Genomic DNA, 19889 nt, shown 5'->3' with positions numbered 1-19889 from the left:
CCTCATTCAAAACATTGCTTAAATATCGTTTTCAAAATTTTCGAATTTTTTCCAAGGGGCTTCCCCATAAAATTGTGGGTTTTCCTAATATCCGTACTTTTGCCCCTTCCGATGGCCATAGCTCTGCCAATTTGTATCCGATCAGGAAACAAAGTACCTTTCAGTAATCAGCGACCCAGAAGCTACTTTCCTCATTCAAAACATTGCTTAAATGGCATTTTTTAATTTTTCGATTATTTTCCTAGGGGTACCCCCATAAATTGTGGATTTGCCGAATATCCCCACTACCGGCAGAAGTCTGGTCTTCACTTTATATACCTAAAGTAGATATACCTTTGCGGTAAAATTTGGTCATTATTCAGTAATTTGAAAGCTCGATTGTTTTTAATAATAGCGATGCGCAAATATACAATAGGCTTAACGATATCTCGGATCCTGCTGAAATCGGATTATACACTGCTATCGGATTGAATATAGGAAATTTTAAATATTATAAAAATGCTTAAAAAAAATAATTAGGTTGGAGTTATATTTTTTTAGGCCTAGGAGCTGAGTTTAAAAGAAAAGTGGTTCTGAGTAAAATATCCGATATGCCGGATACATCGATAGTCGTTACCAAACATCGTTGCGAAAATGCATGGATGCATCCATGTTTGTATCGACGTTTCTTCATCTCTAGAATTGGAAGTAAGTTTAAAACAAGCACTAATATAAAAATCTAATAGACTACAAATATAAAATAAAGTAAATAATGAAAAAATCTACGTCAGAATGCAAGACAGCGAAGGGGAAGACAGCGATGTCTCGTTCTACTCGGCCTCGGACGCGGTTAGCGATAACTCGAAAGCTTGCATTCCGTTGGAGGAGCACGAGCTCGAAAATCTGAAGGAGAAACTGCAGAGAATCGTGTTTATCCAGCAAACGGACAAGAAGTACCACCACGCACTGTCAGACATGCGCGACCAGACCATACTGTCGCTGCTGGTCGAGCCTAGTTTCTATGGACGACACCACAAAACCTCAGTATTGGTAGTGGCTACCGCAAACGAAACCTACATATTCGATATCCAGTCCCTAGGGGGCACCATCTTTCCGGAACTGCGTTCCATTTTCGAAGCGAAGCGGCCGAGAAAAGTGGTCCATTACAGTCATCGCATTAGTGATCATTTCAGCCATCGTCACGGCATCAGCTTGGGCGGAGTTTGGGACAGCTTTACGGCCCTGTGTTTGGCTCGTCGCGAGAGGACTCCTCGTACCCTGCCAGAGGCTGTATCCCTGGTGTTTGGCCTTCCCCTGGAAAAGCTACTGTGCGAGGAGGTTTCCGGATCCAGAGAATCTCTTCGTAATTTTACAGCCCGTCCGCTATCACGCAGCCAGTTGATGTATCTGGCGAAAATGGCCATTCTACAGCTTAAAATGCATGATCGCCTAATCTACGACAATATATGTGCCGAAATGCAGGACATGACGCTGGCCTTAAAGCACGTATATTCTGGAGACAATTATGCAGCCATGAAAATGGGTCCGACTAGTCACTATGGGTTTGAGTCGATCGATCCTTTCTACAAAATCGATACTGAAGAATTGGTCAGTCCTACAGATAAGAAAATCAACGGTCATAAACTGGACCATCAAAAATGCCAAAAGTGAAGGACTCCAGGAATGTTACGACATGGGTTCATTTCGTTTGCATGATGACCCAAGCCGACTTTGAAATAAAATACTGCAGTATTTGAAATAGATGGGTTTTAGGGTCCTCGGGCAGAATATGATTATTCTTAAAAAATAGTTTTATTAATTCTATACATTTCATTCCAATTTATAATTTGGTATACTAAATATAATAATTCTTTAAGAATAGAGCATCCTTTCCAAACAACATCTGAATGTTTCTTTCTATAAATTCTCTTGAATTTCTTGAAGTGAAATTTTTCTCATCTTTGGAAGTTTTGTTTTAAAATTTATATTAACTTGGCGCTTGCGGCTGTTGAAGTTTTCATTTACTTCCACGACATCAGACAGTTTACTGGATGAACGGCTACGGATCAATACTTTGTTACTTATGAGAGGATCCAAAGCCTAGAAAAACAAAATAATTTTATGTAAATTATAGCAATAGATTTAAGAGAAACTTACCCATTCGAGAATATCCATAGTCATGTTCAAATTACCAATCAACTGCTCAATTGTAAGCCTTTGGGAAATGTTGAACTGCATTAAGATCACCATATGAAAGGTATTTACTGAGAAATTATAGGACGACTCTCCTAGGTTAAAAGTTATGATTCCAAAGGAATTTAAAAAATCGAATTCTATCTTCTTTCTGGGATGTTTTATGAATTGATATTGCTTCAACTCCTCCACGGCTTGCTGCATTTCCCATGGCAATATTAGATTAAAGTTTTCCACAACTTCCATTCTATCTTGTTTGAAATAATGAAGATGGAACTCAAATCCAAGATTTCTGGTCGCAAGATACGTTTGCAACTGGTCATTAAAGGAATTGGATGTTTGGAAATTTCTCAAAACAACCCTCAATATTATTGTTTCGTCTCCAAATGCATCAGTTAGCCATGAAACCATCATGAACTCTCTATTCAGAGAAACGCATGTCTCTCCAATTAGCCGATACCTTAGGTAATCCCTGTATCGCCTTATGAATACCTTTATTTCGTTCATAGATTCCACAATTTTGACAATGTGCTGATACTCGTTTTTCAGATCAGCCTCTGCCAATTTTTTGTTTTTCATTAGATCGTCGCTATACTTGGCCAGTATAACCGCGACAGACTTATTCATTATGTCTTTCAGCTCTTTGTGGTCCTCAATAGAACGTCCAAGACGACTATTGCGAACAGCCAAAATGGCCTCGATCTTCGAGTCCTTGGATCTTGGGGACTTTCGCACTGCCTCATTTAGCTTAGGAGTAATATGACTTTTTAGGAAATCCTTAAACTGATTTCCGTTCTCTATCTCCGGCATAGCCAAACAGGCGTATTTCAGGAAATGCTTAAAGTCAGTAAAGACATTGGAACTAAATATGTACTGGAATTTGATAAAAGTTCTTTGTTTGTATAAATCTACCACTGCCCTGTCGAATACGTTGTTCAATTTATCCGGAACGGAGACTTTTTGATTCTCATCATTAGCATAAAGCTCCACAATAGATTGAAGCACCATGTGGATCCTTTCATGCTGATCCGTACGACGGATTAAACTGGTAATCGCGTTTACCAACGACCTATCCACTGGGCGGAAAACAACATCCATCCATTGTATTATTGCAGTGCGATAGATATCATGTACAATGTCGACTCCTTTCCCTGAATTTTCGAATGTAACCCAGTTTTGATTGAAGAACCGACAGCCACAGTTCAGGACTTCGCAGGATTTTCGATACATATCCCATTGCTCTAAGTATTTAATAAGTAATTGTTCATTATTTGTGATCAAGTCCAATTCCCTAGAAACTACCCATAGCCGTTCCTTCAAAAATCTAATAGTATTATCGTAGAAACTTGTTCCTGCATCCTGGGACTTTACGCTGGGGTCTTCGGAGAAGCAGCAGCAGTGGTAGTAGACGAGTTGGTAAAACTCCATCATTTTCTTGCTGTCCAGTGGTGTGCGATCTATGAAAATCATCTCCAAATATATATTCACCTTTCTCCATTTCTCTGAGACATCATTAAAGTATTCCTTTTTCCTTTGAATGCGATTCATTTTTGTATTGAACTTGGACTGAAGTAGGGGATTCACCAGTAATTGCTAACTTACGAAAACTGTCTCAGAGATATTGCCTTAGTTTTAACAATTTCCAATGCCACTGCATGTGAACAGTTTGATAGACCCTGAAACTAATGCATCAATTTAATTTTTAGAGTAATTACCAAAGTGTTTATTTACATTCGCTGCCCTTAAACAATTTTATTAATCACAAAGCAAATGATCGAGATACATACAGTACATAAAGGTATTCTTATCAGAACAGGGTGTTCCTTTTTGGTATTTTTTTTTTTCATTATTATCGATAGCTAGAAAAGGAATAAATATATTTAAAGTCACAATATTTTTGAAATGGATGTTGCACCTAATGTTGTTTTTATAATATAAATATAACTAAAATCCACAAACAAAATAATAAAATAACAAAATATTAATAACAAAAAATATCGATTTATATGAAGCTCTATCGATATCTCTCTAAGCGCAACATATTTTGGAGCTCCCGCATCTACCGAAGGTTCGCCGGGCGAGTGGCACGTGTAGTTAAGTAAAAAGTTAAGTTTTTGGCTTTACAAAGCACCCCAGTTTGCATTTATAAACAGAAATGGTGAGTTTACTATTTATAGCTCGAAGTATCATTGAAAAAAGGCACTGAGTGATGGCACCACCATTTTCGAGAAGCTTCGATGGGTGCATCTCCACCTCCCACTTGCCGGGCTGTTGTGTAACAGTTCAACATGGGTTAAATATGGGCTCTGCTTGTTATTTTTCCAGGCCGCCGCTATCAAGAAGATCATCCCCATGCTGGACAGGATTCTGGTCCAGCGCGCCGAGGCTCTGACCAAGACGAAAGGTGGAATCGTTTTGCCAGAGAAGTCTGTGGGCAAAGTTCTCGAGGGCACGGTCGTTGCCGTTGGTCCCGGTGCCCGCAATGCCGTAAGTATTTCGCAATTTAAGTCGATCTTTCATAATTCTGGCTGGAAATCCCTCTAAAAATTAATTGAAAATAGTTTCTGACCTTGGAAGTTTTTCTAGAGGTTTCCTTCATTTCCAAAGATGTAATTGTTTGTATTTTATGTAATCTTATGCTCTAATATTTATTAAATTTTTGTTAAAATACTTTATTGTGATTGATCGAATTATTTTAAGTTGTATATACATTTTATTTATTAATTCGTTTCTTGCAGACCACTGGCAATCACATTCCCATTGGCGTCAAGGAAGGCGATCGCGTTCTGCTGCCTGAATTCGGAGGCACCAAGGTCAACTTGGAAGGCGATAAGCCACAGGAACTGATCCTTTTCCGTGAATCGGATATCCTGGCTAAGTTGGAGTAGAGTCTCCCGGGCAGCCCGTCTCACAATTCTATGAATTCTATGTTTTCTATTAGTACGTAACACACAAACCCAGAACATAACTACAATAAACGCTGATGCAATATTTTTATTTGCATTGCGCATAGACCGTTGAATAAATTCAAAGTTATTTGTTAAATCACAAATATTAACTGAAAAGATTGTCTGGAGGAGATTGAAAAACCATTGGCTTTAATTTATAAAACAACTATATTTGAACTCCTACTTAAGGCTAAGTTAATCCAACTTCAGGTTGCTCAGGCCATAGACCTGGTTAAAGGCGGATGGGCGCTTTAAATCCGGCAATCCTTCCACAGCAGCTCGTTCCCGGGAGATCTTGACGAGAGTCTCAAAGGAACGCGGTTCCCAAATAGCCAGATCGGAGAGCATTTTTCTAGAAAAAACAGGTGGCATAAGATTAAGGACGTCTATATGAAGTTATTCCACGTACTTGTTAAGCAGAATGTCGGAGCGAGCCAAGCCTTCTTTGAAGGTCTCTAAGCCAACGCCGTATTGCTGGCAACCAGCCTCCACACGCGTCGTCCACAGCTGGGCCATGTCCAGTTTCTTCAGCTTGCGTCCTTTGGTTGCATAGGCCAAAGCCCTATGGACACTCCTGATTGCGAAGGAGTAAACATTCCTGGTGCGGCTGCGGTAGTGCTGCAGGAAGCATTTATTTATGTATATTATTGTTGTTTTCCCAACAAATTCGAAACTTACCGCCGCCAGTTTAAAGATTCGACGCTTGCGCCAGAATTCATCGGGTCCTCGGGCTCGTACCAAAAGTGGCAGGTTTAAAAACACCATGGCTGGAACTGGAGCAGGTTCTTTGGCTACTTTAATTAATAAATTGCTGTTTTTATTTTACATAACGTGCACGCCGGCTATCGAGGTATCGATAGCTATCGATGTAAATTAAAGTAAAGATATATTATTATTATTTTAATGAGTTTATTATTATAAATTAAAATAAAACCTCCTATAATTTTCTTAGTGGATTAAGACAATGATTTATGTTTTATGCATCAGATTTATCAATAGTTCTTATTATCTGGTATTCACCGTTTCTGTTATCGTTATCGGCAGATTGCCGGTTTATTTACATTTTTGTGCGTTGAACCGAAGCAAATGTTTTGAAAAACACCAATATCTGTGATCTGGAATACACCTGCAGCACAAAAACTGACCAAAGGGCGTGGAAATGTGCGCAAACAGTGGTCGGAACCCCGGCCCACCGACATCCGGCTCTCCCTTCTGCTTTGCTCTCTGCTATGATGGTCGCCTTAGTTTGTTTTGCTTTTTAATTACGGCAGGATTGGTCCTGATCCCCTCGGTGCCCCAGATCCACTATGGCATTGTGCCTCAAGTGTGGGGAGCCGTTTTGTGGGGCCCAGTCCTGTACTACGCCCTAATCAATATGATCATACGGTTCGTATTGCGGAACCACGACTACCAGGTGAGTCATTGGAATTCCGAATCTAATCTAACTGCTCACCGTTGTCACTTCTCTGTAGGTCGCCATACGGGCCTCCTTTTTGGGATTTGCCGTAGCCGTTAGTGTACTAGTTATCCTCTTTGCACCCATCGGGTGGCAGCAATTTGGTGTCTATGGATGCTTCATGTCAGTCTTCCACTACTCGGAGTTCCTGGTCATCGCATATGCCAATCCGCGTACTTTGAGTCTGGACTCGTTTATGCTGAACCACTCGGTGCACTATGGTTTGGCAGCTGCCGCCAGTTGGATAGAGTTTTCGTTGGAGCTGTACTTCCTGCCAGAGTTTAAGAGATACGGCTACATCTGGTTACTGGGAATAGCCATGTGCTTCTTCGGCGAGCTGGTACGGAAAGGTGCTATCATCACAGCCGGTCGAAGCTTTACCCATTTGGTTAGTTGTAGTCTTAGCTTTCAAAATCAGACAATCTATATTCTATTCTCTATCTCAGGTACAGGATGAAAAACATTCGGACCATAAGCTCATAACGCACGGCATTTACGCCTATTGTCGTCATCCGTCCTACGTTGGATGGTTTTGGTGGTCCATTGGAACACAGATAATACTTCTGAATCCCATATGCATTTGCCTCTACACCCTGGTCAGCTGGCTTTTCTTCCACGACCGCGTCTATGTTGAGGAATACTCCCTGCTCAATTTCTTCCAGTCCGACTACGTGCGTTATCAGAAACGGGTCCCCACCGGCCTGCCCTTCATCCGGGGCTATCTGATCGAGTAATGCTCCGCGATCTCCACGGTTCAATGTCACAAATCAGTCGTCAGGCCAAACAACAAGTTCTATTTTAGCTTTAGACACCCGTAAACTACAATCGGCTTTTGTACAGCCAAAACAAACAAAAACTGCACATTGTATTTTTGAAAATAAGTTATCTGATACTAAGCATTTTGTTTTTACTAAACATAAACTAGTCAAAAACCTAGTCATTAGTTATCTAATCGATGGGTGATGGGTTAATGGATTGATGTCAACTATATTCATAATTTATAGTAGTCCTCCGTTTATCTAACATGTTTAGGATTTATGGACGTGGCTATTTTATGTGGTAATAACAGGTTGAGATATCTTGTCATTTTGTATAGTTAATCTTTATGTTATCGTTGCTAGTTACTAACTATCTAATCTAATGACGAACATAAAGTTGTAAGGCACCTGTTTGGTTTCACATCTAGTTGATTAGGAATATATATTTTATAAATTTAATTAATTGATTTCATTTAACCAGACATTTCATTATAATGATAAGACCCTTTAATTCCAGTCTTATAAGCTTTTAGCCAACATTCCACTCTTTGGACCATTCACCCCTCTTATCAAAAATAGAAATTTCAAGTTGTGCAAACGGTTGACTTGTTTATTTTTCTCGCCTGTGTCATTCTTGTTTTATTATCAATTTAAATTCGAATATTGCTCTATCTATTAAGACACAAGCCTCACTCTCGCCACATGTGTATGCTTGTGTGTGATTCCTTTTGTTTCATGTGCCTGTGTGTGAGTGTGTGTGTGTATGTGTGTGTGGATTATATGTACAAACAATTATCAGTTTTAACAAAATGTCTTAGTCACTCTCATTACTTAATTAACAATTGCAAAATCTTTCTGCGCTTTGCCTGCCTCTTGCGTTCTATTTCCGGGCTATAAGGTTTCTGTAGCATTTGTAGGACCCTAGATTACTCGACAAACTCCGGTTCTCCAGCGTATGTGCATCCTGGATTCTTGATAATATGTCCAGCCGCATAATTTCCACATCGGATGCACACATCCAGGGATTTGCCCTGTACGAATTGCGCCAGAAAACCACCAACAAATGCATCCCCAGCGCCATTGGTATCGACAATCTCATGCTCCGACAATCGCGTGACCGGGAACTCCTGCACCGAGTCCTGCTGGAAGAGCAGCACGGGATCGCAGCCCTGCGTGAGAATGGCAATTCGAGGCTTTGAGGTATTCAGCTTATCGAACGCCACCAGCCGCTTGCCAATCTCTCGCAGATCCCCACTCGGCCAGCTTTGGGCCTCGGCGAAGGCTTGCGCCTCCGCCTCGTTGCCGAAGATGATGTCCACGTACGGCAGGACGGCCAGCAGCGGTGCCATGTAGTATTGCGATATGAATGGTGCGCTGAGGTTCATTAGGAACGGTCGGTTTTTCGTGTGCGCTGTTTTTGCCACCTGCATGATACTCGGCGGGTTGACGGTGAGGAAAAAGCCCTAAATGGAAGAGACATGCGGTTATTAAAAGAAACTATCATAAAGAAAAGTTTTGTGCAATCGCTGATGCACTGACTCAATGCTAATATCATTTAAAATATTTACCCATTTAGTCATTAAAAATAAATCATAAAAAAAAGATTAAATTTCATACTAGAATAGACACATTCTTGGGTATTCCAAAAGTTGCTTCGTCAATTGCTTTTATAACTTACTTCCCGCCGAGCAATTCATTAAGTTATTACTTCCGGCTTCGGCTCCAGACTGAACTCATGACTTACCGAAATGTAGTAGTACTGCGCATTCTCTACCACCGCCTTGTTCAAGGGCTCCTCCAGATGGTCGATGGTAAAGTGATTGGCCGCCGCCAGATTCGCGCATAGCGATCGATGCGTTCCGGTAATGAGAACGGCGCAGGTGCCCGTGGGAACATCCTCCTTCACCTGATAGTGAACATTCAGACCGGCGGCACGCGCCTTCTCCTCGAGAATCTCTGCATAGCGATCCTTGCCGACGCAGCCAAAGAAAACGGCCACCTTGGGTTGCTTAAGTATCCACTGGGCGATGCGCAGTGAGTTTTGCACGGATCCACCAGCAAGGAAATCGGCTTGGAAGCTCTCGATCAGCTCGCCGTAGATGGGCATGTGTCGGTCCTCAGCCAGGATCGCATCGTCCTCGTTCATCGAGTATTTGTGGAGGAAATCCATCGGCACTATGGCGGAGATGTCCAGCAGCGGGTTGCCACATCCCACAAGGATACCTTCTCTGCGGGCACAAAAACCAAAACAGGGATTATTAAGAGATCATCAATATAAACGATCATCGTGGTTGGATAGAGAACCTAACGTTGCTGCTGCCGTTGCGGTCACACATGTTGCTCGGCTGAGGGCCAGACTAAAGCTAATATGCCCAATTAACGATTCCATTCAGCAGAGTCAACCGACAGCGCTGGGATTGCAATCAGCTGGCGATGAACCCGAGAGATAGCCCTCTTACCCCCATGGTACTGGGTGCCTGTACAAATGTTGGGCACTACGAAATGGGGGCCTATGACTTCCATTACTGACTTAATTTATTAAAAATTAAGTAATTTTATTAATTTAAGACTTGAGACTCTATTTGGGACGGCAGTGTGGGCTTGTTTATGCCGCCAACGATAGTATCTACCTTTGTAGTTGTTGACAAGAATGCGCCCACCTTATCAGTAGAATTTTTCGGATTAAAGAGCCAATGAACACGACAGCGGATATGTGTACGCGGCATTATTACTTTCATTCATATAGCATGGGCATGGCCCTCCGAAGACCCCCGCTGACGTATCTTACGGGTCAACGCAACACATTCAGGTCTAGAAATCTAGATAACACGCGCACGCTGACGACACACAAAAGCCCACGATTTTCACAGGCCTCTGTAAATTTTCGGCAATTATAGGAACGTGGGCTTGTATGTGCGACATAAGAACGGGAGCACATGGTGGCACATTTCTTTTCGCTTTTTTCCTTTTATTAAAAACTACACAACCACCCACAACACATACAACTATAACTTACTGTAGCTGGTTGGGCATAGTGGTTGTTGTTCTTGCAGTTTCTGCTTAGTTCTTATGTAAACATAAACAAGTTATTGCACTTTTGGTTCCAGTGTTGCGGCCCCTATTCGATAATCTCGCTCTCCAGGAGGGAAACTATGTAATCACAAATAGCCGAGCAGATATTTATAGGTAATTCCTGCAGTTATTGTGGGAAGCGCGAGTCGCTGGCGGGTTGGACAATTTGTTTATCCCAGTGTGACCAGCTGCGGCGAGCGCGATTCTTTCCCAAGTTAACCCATGAATTCTATCATTGTGTAAATCAATTTAAATATTTAGAAGTTTTGTTTTATTCTTTATATACATAAGCACTTTAGTTTTATTAAATAATCAAAGTACATTGAAATTGTAAAGTAAAAATTTTAAAAATTCTCAATAGAGTGTTACAGACATTTTTTGAAAAATATTCGAATCAATATAATTTAAATTATAAAATTGTACATCGTAATGAAAATATATTAGGAAAAACTTAATATTTGCGGAATCTAATTCTAAATAAATAAATAACTCTCTTTAATTATTTGGCAGAATTTCAGTATTTTTTTTTTTCAAATGTGGCGCTAGTGTGAAATAGGGATGGGATTTTAGAGCTTGTCAAATTCCCTGCTGCGTCCGCTCTCTTTCTTTCCGGTTGTCAAAAGGTGAGGAGCGAACCCAAATTTTCTCTGGAATTAATTCGGTAAAATATATAACATCTCATATAATTAATACTTTTTTACAATTAAAAACAGTGCACTGCATCCTATACCGCTGAATAATGGCCGACGTTGACGTGTAAGTCGTTGTTATATTATGAAAATAACTATATTTTTGCCTTGCTTGATATGCCGCTTTGTTGATGAAATTAATTGGTCCGTGTTTATGAATTTCCATTGATTAAAAACTTTCCAATTACTGAAAACTTTCAAAAAAGCAAGGCAAGATGTGGTTGTTTCATATTTTTTATTTAATTTAAGTCCCTTGGTTGCTAATTAGAACTTTTCGATATTTCAGTGATGTGCCCTCCGCTGCCCCCGTCCTTGATGGCGCCATGGACATTAACACTGCTCTGCAGGAGGTCCTGAAGAAGTCCCTGATCGCCGATGGACTCGTCCATGGCATCCACCAGGCCTGCAAGGCTCTGGACAAGTAAGTTCTCCCAGAAACCCGGGTATCAAGATGGTTATTAACCGGTAGACTTGCCGCCATGTTTCCGGCCATCTTCGTACAGTTTCTTTGTCCGTAAAACTGTGATGAAATTAATTGGTCCGTGTTTATGAATTTTCCATTGATTAAAAACCTTCCAATTACTGAGCACATGTTTCAAAAAACAAATATTTAAGTATTACAAGAGAAACTAATAGATTTCTTTGTTTTCCAGACGTCAGGCAGTGCTGTGCATCCTGGCCGAGTCCTTCGATGAGCCCAACTACAAGAAGCTGGTCACCGCCCTGTGCAACGAGCACCAGATCCCCCTGATCCGCGTGGACTCGCACAAGAAGCTCGGCGAGTGGTCCGGCCTGTGCAAGATCGACAAGGAAGGCAAGCCCCGCAAGGTGTGCGGCTGCTCCGTCGTTGTGATCAAGGATTTCGGTGAGGAGACACCCGCTTTGGACGTGGTTAAGGACCATCTCAGGCAGAACAGCTAAGCCAATCGGCTGTCGCCTGTTGAATGAGAGACTACGTGAAAGTTTTTTTTACGCTAATTTGCTAATTAAAATAAAAACGTAAGAAACTTGAAAAAAAAAATAAAAAACGATTTTGATTTTACATTTTTGGAATGTTCTATTTCTATTACGTAAACGAGATAAATATGGTTACAAATTATTAGAAAATTAATTGGAATTATTCCTTCATGCAGGTCGTCTTGTGCTGCGGCCAATCCTTGAGCTGGCAGTCACTGCAAGAGATTACCTGTCAGATTTGATTTCGAGGGAATGAAAAATATAACTCACCGGGAACAGTAGTGCACCTGCTTGCAGTTGGCGCACTTCTTCTTGGCCTTGGCCTGACAGGTGGCACAGTGGTGCTCGGTGGAACCCCCATCCCCGCCGGCACCCGAGTCGCTGGGTACCGGCTCTTCCTTGTCGGCTGTCTCGTCAAGGGCCTTCTCCAGTTCGCAAAGTTGCTCCGTGCCGTAGGCGGTGCTCAGGCGAGTAGCCAAGGCACAGATGTCGTCCTTGTTCTTGCTCAAGAAGACTGAATCCTGGGCCTGGGCAATCTGGTAGAAACCCCCATCGCGTTCTACTTCTTTCATTAGCTCCTCTTGAATTTGGGGAATGTCCTCCAGCAACAGAGTCTCGGATTTGGAAGCCGAGTTCCCTGTCAGGGTCAGTCGGCTGAGGAACTGCTTCAGCTCGATTAGAGGTGGCAACTGATCCAGTAGAGTCTCGTGCATGAGACCCAGAAGCTGTAGGAGTTGGGTAGGTGATAAGATTAAAGCTTCGGCTGAGAAGGATTCTAACCCACCTTGTACAACTGCTTGCAACGAGGTTCATTCAAAGTGTATTGCTCCATGGCCTGGGGATTGAGAAGAAGTTGCCTCACACAGAACCAAGCCTGGCCCTCTGGCTTGACAACCTTGGCAGCGTCATCCACGTTGGTCCACTTCTCGTCGATGAATTTCTGCAATCCCTTGCTAGTCTTTCTCTGCCAGGGACTACAGATTTGGAAGGAATGGTTCCTATCACTAAGCATTCATTGACTAACAGATAGATCCTTACCGGAAACAAAGGACATCCACCATGAGCCAGGGAATGTCGTGGGTAACCAACATACGACGTTTGGCACTCAAGTGGAACAGCTCGATGTTGTCGGCCAGATAATTTAAAATGGAGATGCATCGCAAGCCGATTTTGTAGATGAGGTCGCGCTTTTGGCGCTCCAGCTCAGTGAGGACAGCCTCATCCACATCCAGCTTGGATTCGTTCTCATGGTAGCCCATGCTGACCAACCCGATCACTTGGGCCACTGCCTGGGCACAATAGTCCACCAGATCCAGCACCGATTCCTGCAAAGTCTCACAGCCACTTGGATGGTACAGGCACACGTCCAGAAGGGCCACGACTGCAGCCTCGTGGTAGAGCACCGTGTAGATAAGGAAAGTGGCCTGGGGATTGGGATCGATCTCCAAGAGATGCGGCAACACACGGGTCTTCCACAGGGTCACGCAGTAGGCCTCGTGAATCAGCAGACGCAGCTTATCGCGCGAGATGAGGAACTCCTTGACCTCCTCCTCGCGGTTCTGGGCCAGCTCCAGAGCCGCTTGCTGGCTCAGCTTGATCACCATCTCGTGCACCTCCAACCACTTGCTGCTGCCCACGTCGCGGATCTCAAACGGACGGATGCTCTCCACGAACATGTACAACTCCTCCGGATATACAAAATTCACCATTTTGTATTTTTTTACAATCTAATTTTTTCAATAAAAACTTAGTTTCAGGACCAACTGGCTTCTAGTCGGGGCTTCGAATGGAAAACCGAGCTGGAGGCAGGTGTTGGAATAAACAATGTCAGTTGCCATAGGAGGCAATGGTTGCTAGGATGATAATACAATGTATGGAAGATTGAAAACTGGGTGACCATGATACAATTATATAAGGTAGTCCATTCGTTGACTTAAGTCCCTTATTTTAATTTTAACATAGTAAGGTCACAGTCATTTTTTTTGCTTGGCCACTAAAAGGTTAAAGTTTTGAAAAAAAAAATCACCTTTCAGTTTGACAGTTTAAAATTAAGGGACCAAACCCGAACGATATGTCAGTGGAATGGACTACCTTATATAATTGTATAATGTGGGTGACTATTATCAATCGTTACTATGTCATGTTTAGCGCCCAATTTAAAATTTATTACATAGATCCAAGTCTTATCTGCAGAAAGTACTCCGGGGAATAAATCTTCAAAGATTAAAATTGTTTTCAAACCAGCTATCGCAGTTATCACCATTTTTTTATAAAGTAAATAGGCGCTAGATAACTTCCACTTATAAAAGAAAATGTCCATGGCCTGACGAAGAATCGAATCAGTTGCCATTGAACACGACATCCGACATGGCTTTGAACACGAAAGACGGTATTAGTATCCGTATCATGACGGAGAAGGACTACGATTCGGTGAAACCATTCATGCGAGAGGAGTTCTTCACGGCCGAGCCTCTGTCCCAGTCCACTGGCGAGCCGGTGCATCTACAAAACGAGAAGGACAACGACGAGTACTACCTCTCTATGATCGCTCAGGGTACCTGTCTGTTGGCTACTGACGACAGCCGTGACGGTCGAGTGGTAGGTTTTGTTCTAGCCGGAGCCCAGTACCCCGAGGACGTTGAAAAACATCGCCAGGAAGCGGAGGAACTCGAACAGCATGCTTGGGGTCGCATCTGCCGATTGCTGTCGAAGGTCGAACGCGAAGCCAATCTTTTCGAGCGGTTCGGAGTCTCCAAAGTACTCTACTCTCACATCACTAGTGTGGATGAATCTACCAGGGGCAGGGGTCTGGGCTCGAGGTTAGCCGCCACTCTGATGGAAGTCGGTCGCTCTAAGGGATTCCCTCTGATGGTGGCCTACTGCACCAGCTTTTATTCCGCCCGTCAAAAGGAGGCCTTGGGGATGGAGTGCATCCACGCTGTGGCCTATGCCGACTACAAGGACAGTCAGGGACGTCCTGTTTTTACACCAAAGCCTCCTCACACCCATTGCCGTGTGATGGTCATTAAACTTTAAAAGGACATTTTTAAATAGTGGACAAGGGGACTAATATTTCCAATAGGGAGTAATCTTTGTACTGTTTTTAATAAAGCTTCAGGAATAAAAATATTGTTTAATTTTTTTGTAATAAAAATACATTTTTTAAATTCCATTCTTTATGTTAAAAACTCCCATAAAAGCATCTACGACTATATTTCAATGGAAAGTATTTGGCAAATAAGTAGTTAGATTATTACAGAATACTTTGAGGACTAAAAGAAATGCTAATTATTTCAAAATATTAACAAAAAAGAACAAGTAATTCTTATAACTTATACCTATTAGCTTAACTAAATCGCACTTAATTGTGAGACAATACATTAAGAAATTTTAAATACATAGTTCTTCCTTTCGATCCTAGAATACTAAAAACACAGTGTAACAGGGACGTTTAACTTATAGATCACACAAACTTTCACATTCAGGTAAGCCTAACATTCGATTCCCTCCCAACTTAGCGGTAGAGCCGGACCTGTTCCTTGAGATCCTTGTCGCTGATGCGGTCCTGGAGATTTAGCTCCGACTCCTGTTTCCGGAGTAGCTCAAAAATAGCAGCCAGCTGCTCCCGCTCAATCCGACGCTCCTCCTCGATTTGAATGGGAGTTAGGGTGTTCACAAGCTTCTCCTGAAACTGTTTGGCCTTAAGCTGGCCCATCATGTTGGGATAGTTTTGTCCCGATTTCTGTGGGAGCTGCTCTTCTTGCTCATCAATAAATTCCAAATCGCTATCGCTGGTATCCTCCCCGTAGGCTTCATCATCATCGGTTTCTTCGTCTAATGGAGATGTCAGCTCTTGGCTATCCTCCTCTCTTGGCTCATCAGTTCCCAGCCCCTCATCCTCCATATCCTGTAACCGAAGAGCCTATATTTTAACCGAAATTAGAAACTTATTCCTTGCAACACCTACGGTTTTGTCCTTGAAAAAGTTGGCAAAATAAAGTGCCGCCAAAACGCATAGCAACAGCGTAGTTAACGCAATGGAGTAGTTTCCTGGAAGGCCAAAGCCATCTAAGGATGGAAAAATGTCCTGCATTGTTATGCTATCCTGCTTGTTATTATTTTTGTTTCAAGATGTGTTATTTTGTTTTCAGTTGGGTATGCAAAGTGACCGTATATTCTAAGCAAGAAATACCATTAATGGGACAACATTTCTTGGAGAAGATTCTATGGCGGCATAATTCAAATTTGGATCATAAATTCGATTGAAAAACTGTTTTTATTTCAATATAATATTTTATTTTAATCCAATATTCAACTTATAAAATTCTCGTAACTTTTGATAGTCTACTGACTTATATTCATGGCGGATGTATCGGAACTCACATCGGCAATGTGGAATGAAGCATCTTCGGCGGGCATATCATCCTCATCGGTGTACAAACGACGTAGACGCTCCTTATAGCTAATATTTGATAAAAAATTAAACAATAAAACATTAAGAGACAATTTATTCTCTTAACTTACAGTTCACTATCCGGGTTGTTGGCCTGATTGCGGCACTTATCTAATTTTCTTTCAATAGCTTTGACTTGATCTCGATCAGGCTGTTGGTATTGCTTCACTAATATACGAATCTCTATAATAAAATGGATTACTACAAATTCTTCATTTTTTTTAACTCTAACTTACTTCTCACGGCATCAATTAGACCGGGTAGCTTATCCCGAGCATCTACAAATAGAAGATCAGTGACGTAGCTATCGAGATTCTCCTGTTCTCGGCTGGCAGCATGCAGAACCGCTGCTAATCCTATCTGGGAAGGCGTGTGCAGCAGGCAGGCGTCTGTGTAGAAAGTGGAATCTATGAAGGTTTCGATATGCGGACGTAGGCGATCCGGATTTGGCATATTGCTTCGAGTCTACAAGGAGAATATGTAAAATAAAGCAGATATTACAAGAAAGAGTTGTAAACAAACCTTAATGTCTATAAGGAACCCTTCGATGGGTCTGAACGGATTGTGTATAGTGAGGTAGTAGTTGAGTTGTCCTATTAGTAGCAATTCATTGGACAGGACAATGTCTGTGGCTTTGTTGCGATCGCCCTTGATGTTGTTAACAAACTGATTAATGGACACGTTAAACTCTTCCACTTTGCAGGCCACAAACACGCAGGTGGCTCTTTAAGGGGAAATAGAAAACATGTTAAAATATAAAAGAAATAATATTTGAAAAGGTAGTGTTTACAGAATCTCCTTGGGATGATAGTCCATCGGTGTGTTGTTAAGGTAGAACCGCTTGAAATAGTGAAATGCTGTGCCCACCACGCACTTCGGCATTTGCGGCTCAAACCGACGGCAGAAATCGAAAAGGTATATTTCATATTGCTTTAGCAACAGGCGCTCCTCGGCCGGTGTCAAGAAGTACTCTTCCAAGTCACCTCCTTGTACCTCCTCCTCATGTTCCTCGATGTACTTGTGGTTTTGCTCCACGCGGAATGCCATCAACTGCCCCTCATTGGCAAAAGTCCAGGATCTCTTTTGTGAGCTAACAGGATACATGTTGGGGCATATCAGTTGTAATCCAAGCAATAAATAGATTTGTTTATAAGAGCCGGTAGAGTGTTACCAGATGAGGGACTTTTTTTGACGGCAAAAATAAAATACCATATATGGTTTTAACAAAGTTTGGTCTTACTCAACATTTAGCCGTTACTGAAATATTATTTTTAAATTATTTAATTAAATTAGAGTTATTAAATGAACAATTATTTGTTATTAAATGAATTTAATCTTTTTTAATAAGTATAAAAATAGCCCTACACGTAACTAGACTTTTTATCATGCGATAATATAAATTATAAATGGTTAAGCTGTTAGCAAGTAATAGTTAAAAAGCTTTTGGATTATAAGAAAAGTATGATTTTTGTATAGAATATTGAATATATTATTTCCCTTAGTTTAGTTTAGTTTTATTGAATATTAAAATTAAATTAAGTTAAATTAAGAAGCATACTTTTGGGGTACTCCCCGAAAACAATTCAAAAACTCTTACCAGCTACTTTTGAGGTAGTTTCCTTTATGGGCCCAGTTTACGACTGGTTGTCCGCTGATCTCGTTTTGGAACGCACGTGTTGAGCATTTTTTTAACATTTAAAGTGCTTGCAGCATCATCGCCTCAAAATTGAATTAATTTTGATTTGCTTTTTGTGTTGGCTCGCGAAATTAGGTCACTTGAATCATTGAGCGGGAAGCCAACAATGTATGCTGTGTTTTAAACCATTTTTAAAGACATTTAAATACTCTTCGCACAAAAATGTATTTTAAAAATATTGAATAACAAAGATGCTTTTTTAATTTTTCATTTTCTTAAGCTTCATATATTTTTAGATCTTACTATATGGTTCAATATTGTAAAACGAGTACAAACTTCTTTGAAAATCGAAGTATCTTTTTCTGGTTGCAGAGCATTCAAGTGCCATGCGTATCGAGTACTTTGTATGCAGGAGCTGCCTTCTGTGGCAATAAAATTGCAATTAATTTTTATTGACAACTCTGAACTCTTGTTGCACCGTTTTGTTGCTGATCTTTCAGCGATTTCACTGTGGCAAGGTGATGGGTGTTTTGGTGTCTTGTGTCCGCTTGCTCTTAAACGGATCTTCAAGGGGAGAAGTGTTTTAAAGTTAGATATGCAAAAAAGTGAGAAATGAAAGGTTAATTCTTAAGTTTTTCTTTACAATTGCTTTTGTTAGAAAGCGTATACAATTAAATAAAGTATTTACGTAATAAAAGTTTCTGTGTGTGTTTAAAATTCTGCTTGTTTCAAAAGTGTAACACTTCTTTAGCTGCTTAATAAAAGCCGTTTTGAGGCCAATTCCATATTAAAAATCTCACTGACTCCATGAGACGACGCCTTCGATTGTTCAATCTCCAAGCTAAAAAGTTTATGCGCGTGCGCGACACACAGCCGAAATGACACAAAGACGGAGGTACAGGGATGAGATGGATTGCCGTCGGCGGACTGACTGACTGCCTAACTGACTGACTGACAGTCAGTTGGCCTTAGCTTATCGTCAGTCTCTAGTTACAGATCAGAAAGGAAGCTATGGTCTGGGTCTGGGCGTACTTAAAATTCAATTGAATCTTGAATTATTGCATTGAATTTCATTGTTTGTAAATGCTCGCCCGCCGAGTCTGGATCGGATTGTAAACTGATTTCATTTTCTCCGTGCCATAGATTTATTTATTTTTATCATTTTATTGAATGCTTCAAGTTCAGCCGTCGTAAATCGTCACAAAATGTTATGATTATTATTGGTCCAAAGTATTGTATTACATAAGTTGGGAATTGAGGTGGGTGGTCTGGGGATTTTATGGAATTTAAAGCGTAAATAATACATACCTAATATATTTGAGCGTACTGTAAACCTTTGTATCGCCCCAAAAGATTTCTATCTGCGACACCAATAAAACTCATTGCGAAAGTATCTGCAACAAGCATCTACAAGTGGGTCTGCGAGTAGTCCAGCCCCCCAAGATGCCCCCTCAAATCGGAGGATGTGCATAAATGCATTTTAAAGGCATATTGAGCACGCGAGTCGATGTTTTATGCTCACGATCTTCTGGCTGCCAGATCCCAGGTCCTATGTAGCTCCCGGCACCAGGCTCCCAGTACCGCGTTCCATGTTCATTTCAGTTCGAGGCATTATTTCTGCTTAGCGGCTACTGTTGGCGCAGCTAATTGTGCGTGTGTCGTGCGATTATTCAGCTTTGTATCTCACTTTGTCTCGCCGCTCTCTGGGGGCGTGTTCGCTTCGAAAGATACTCTCGCACACACTTGGA

General features: G+C 41.4%; 11 protein-coding genes and 2 non-coding genes across 16 annotated transcripts; 7 read left to right on the top strand and 6 right to left on the bottom strand.

Moving 5' to 3' along the window:
- Positions 1-545: 545 nt before the first annotated feature.
- LOC108133950 (protein Exd1 homolog) lies at positions 546-1874 on the top strand. Of its 2 annotated transcripts, none has more exons than XM_017254069.3 (2): positions 546-687; positions 771-1874. In XM_017254069.3, exon 2 carries the CDS (start codon positions 772-774, stop codon positions 1648-1650), a length of 879 nt encoding a protein of 292 aa, XP_017109558.2. In that variant the 5' UTR covers positions 546-687; position 771; the 3' UTR covers positions 1651-1874. The 2 variants fall into 2 exon arrangements, with proteins under 2 accessions (XP_017109558.2, XP_070136253.1); XM_070280152.1 differs by having other exon boundaries at positions 568-687; positions 746-1874.
- On the bottom strand, positions 1852-3977 carry Cul6 (Cullin 6). Of its 2 annotated transcripts, none has more exons than XM_070280149.1 (3): positions 3904-3977; positions 2137-3854; positions 1852-2079 (listed from the first exon to the last, which is right to left on the bottom strand). In XM_070280149.1, the coding sequence occupies exons 2-3, from the start codon at positions 3718-3720 to the stop codon at positions 1897-1899; spliced, it is 1767 nt and encodes a 588-aa protein (XP_070136250.1). In that variant the 5' UTR covers positions 3721-3854; positions 3904-3977; the 3' UTR covers positions 1852-1896. The 2 variants fall into 2 exon arrangements, with proteins under 2 accessions (XP_070136250.1, XP_070136251.1); XM_070280150.1 differs by having other exon boundaries at positions 2137-3848.
- Positions 3978-4173: 196 nt separating this feature from the next.
- On the top strand, positions 4174-5224 carry LOC108133926 (10 kDa heat shock protein, mitochondrial). Its single transcript, XM_017254036.3, has 3 exons — positions 4174-4330; positions 4498-4659; positions 4911-5224. Exons 1-3 carry the CDS (start codon positions 4328-4330, stop codon positions 5058-5060), a joined length of 315 nt encoding a protein of 104 aa, XP_017109525.1. The 5' UTR covers positions 4174-4327; the 3' UTR covers positions 5061-5224.
- A 50-nt stretch (positions 5225-5274) lies between these two features.
- On the bottom strand, positions 5275-5967 carry mRpL20 (mitochondrial ribosomal protein L20). The gene is made up of 3 exons (XM_017254035.3): positions 5799-5967; positions 5530-5738; positions 5275-5472 (listed from the first exon to the last, which is right to left on the bottom strand). Exons 1-3 carry the CDS (start codon positions 5883-5885, stop codon positions 5316-5318), a joined length of 453 nt encoding a protein of 150 aa, XP_017109524.2. The 5' UTR covers positions 5886-5967; the 3' UTR covers positions 5275-5315.
- A 182-nt stretch (positions 5968-6149) lies between these two features.
- Positions 6150-7512, top strand: Icmt (isoprenylcysteine carboxylmethyltransferase ste14). Its single transcript, XM_017254034.3, has 3 exons — positions 6150-6534; positions 6593-6964; positions 7023-7512. Exons 1-3 carry the CDS (start codon positions 6280-6282, stop codon positions 7308-7310), a joined length of 915 nt encoding a protein of 304 aa, XP_017109523.2. The 5' UTR covers positions 6150-6279; the 3' UTR covers positions 7311-7512.
- A 404-nt stretch (positions 7513-7916) lies between these two features.
- On the bottom strand, positions 7917-10590 carry Adk2 (Adenosine kinase 2). Of its 2 annotated transcripts, none has more exons than XM_017254033.3 (3): positions 10351-10590; positions 9079-9562; positions 7917-8797 (listed from the first exon to the last, which is right to left on the bottom strand). In XM_017254033.3, exons 1-3 carry the CDS (start codon positions 10365-10367, stop codon positions 8261-8263), a joined length of 1038 nt encoding a protein of 345 aa, XP_017109522.2. In that variant the 5' UTR covers positions 10368-10590; the 3' UTR covers positions 7917-8260. The 2 variants fall into 2 exon arrangements, with proteins under 2 accessions (XP_017109522.2, XP_017109521.2); XM_017254032.3 differs by lacking the exon at positions 10351-10590 and adding an exon at positions 9639-9780.
- Positions 10591-11005: 415 nt separating this feature from the next.
- Positions 11006-12137, top strand: RpS12 (ribosomal protein S12). The gene is made up of 4 exons (XM_070280010.1): positions 11006-11067; positions 11120-11162; positions 11382-11516; positions 11749-12137. Exons 2-4 carry the CDS (start codon positions 11146-11148, stop codon positions 12014-12016), a joined length of 420 nt encoding a protein of 139 aa, XP_070136111.1. The 5' UTR covers positions 11006-11067; positions 11120-11145; the 3' UTR covers positions 12017-12137.
- LOC122320987 (small nucleolar RNA U18) lies at positions 11221-11291 on the top strand. Its single transcript, XR_006245931.1, has one exon. It is a non-coding gene; the product is annotated as a small nucleolar RNA U18 (small nucleolar RNA).
- On the top strand, positions 11615-11686 carry LOC122320986 (small nucleolar RNA U18). Its single transcript, XR_006245930.1, has one exon. It is a non-coding gene; the product is annotated as a small nucleolar RNA U18 (small nucleolar RNA).
- Zmynd10 (zinc finger MYND-type containing 10) lies at positions 12132-13892 on the bottom strand. Its single transcript, XM_017254054.3, has 4 exons — positions 13091-13892; positions 12837-13026; positions 12323-12777; positions 12132-12267 (listed from the first exon to the last, which is right to left on the bottom strand). The coding sequence occupies exons 1-4, from the start codon at positions 13759-13761 to the stop codon at positions 12213-12215; spliced, it is 1371 nt and encodes a 456-aa protein (XP_017109543.2). The 5' UTR covers positions 13762-13892; the 3' UTR covers positions 12132-12212.
- Positions 13893-14145: 253 nt separating this feature from the next.
- Positions 14146-15150, top strand: LOC108133940 (arylalkylamine N-acetyltransferase-like 2). The gene is made up of 2 exons (XM_017254055.3): positions 14146-14161; positions 14227-15150. Exon 2 carries the CDS (start codon positions 14420-14422, stop codon positions 15086-15088), a length of 669 nt encoding a protein of 222 aa, XP_017109544.2. The 5' UTR covers positions 14146-14161; positions 14227-14419; the 3' UTR covers positions 15089-15150.
- A 96-nt stretch (positions 15151-15246) lies between these two features.
- LOC108133862 (matrix-remodeling-associated protein 7) lies at positions 15247-16208 on the bottom strand. The gene is made up of 2 exons (XM_017253944.3): positions 16020-16208; positions 15247-15959 (listed from the first exon to the last, which is right to left on the bottom strand). The coding sequence occupies exons 1-2, from the start codon at positions 16143-16145 to the stop codon at positions 15567-15569; spliced, it is 519 nt and encodes a 172-aa protein (XP_017109433.2). The 5' UTR covers positions 16146-16208; the 3' UTR covers positions 15247-15566.
- Positions 16209-16360: 152 nt separating this feature from the next.
- CycH (cyclin H) lies at positions 16361-17673 on the bottom strand. Its single transcript, XM_017253945.3, has 5 exons — positions 17296-17673; positions 17028-17229; positions 16742-16970; positions 16577-16688; positions 16361-16514 (listed from the first exon to the last, which is right to left on the bottom strand). The coding sequence occupies exons 1-5, from the start codon at positions 17607-17609 to the stop codon at positions 16397-16399; spliced, it is 975 nt and encodes a 324-aa protein (XP_017109434.1). The 5' UTR covers positions 17610-17673; the 3' UTR covers positions 16361-16396.
- Between the last annotated feature and the right edge of the window lie 2216 nt (positions 17674-19889).

This window comes from Drosophila bipectinata, chromosome 3L (genome assembly GCF_030179905.1).
Source record: "Drosophila bipectinata strain 14024-0381.07 chromosome 3L, DbipHiC1v2, whole genome shotgun sequence".
In the NCBI taxonomy this organism is placed as follows: domain Eukaryota; kingdom Metazoa; phylum Arthropoda; class Insecta; order Diptera; family Drosophilidae; genus Drosophila; species Drosophila bipectinata.
This window is presented reverse-complemented; position numbering and strand designations above follow the sequence as displayed.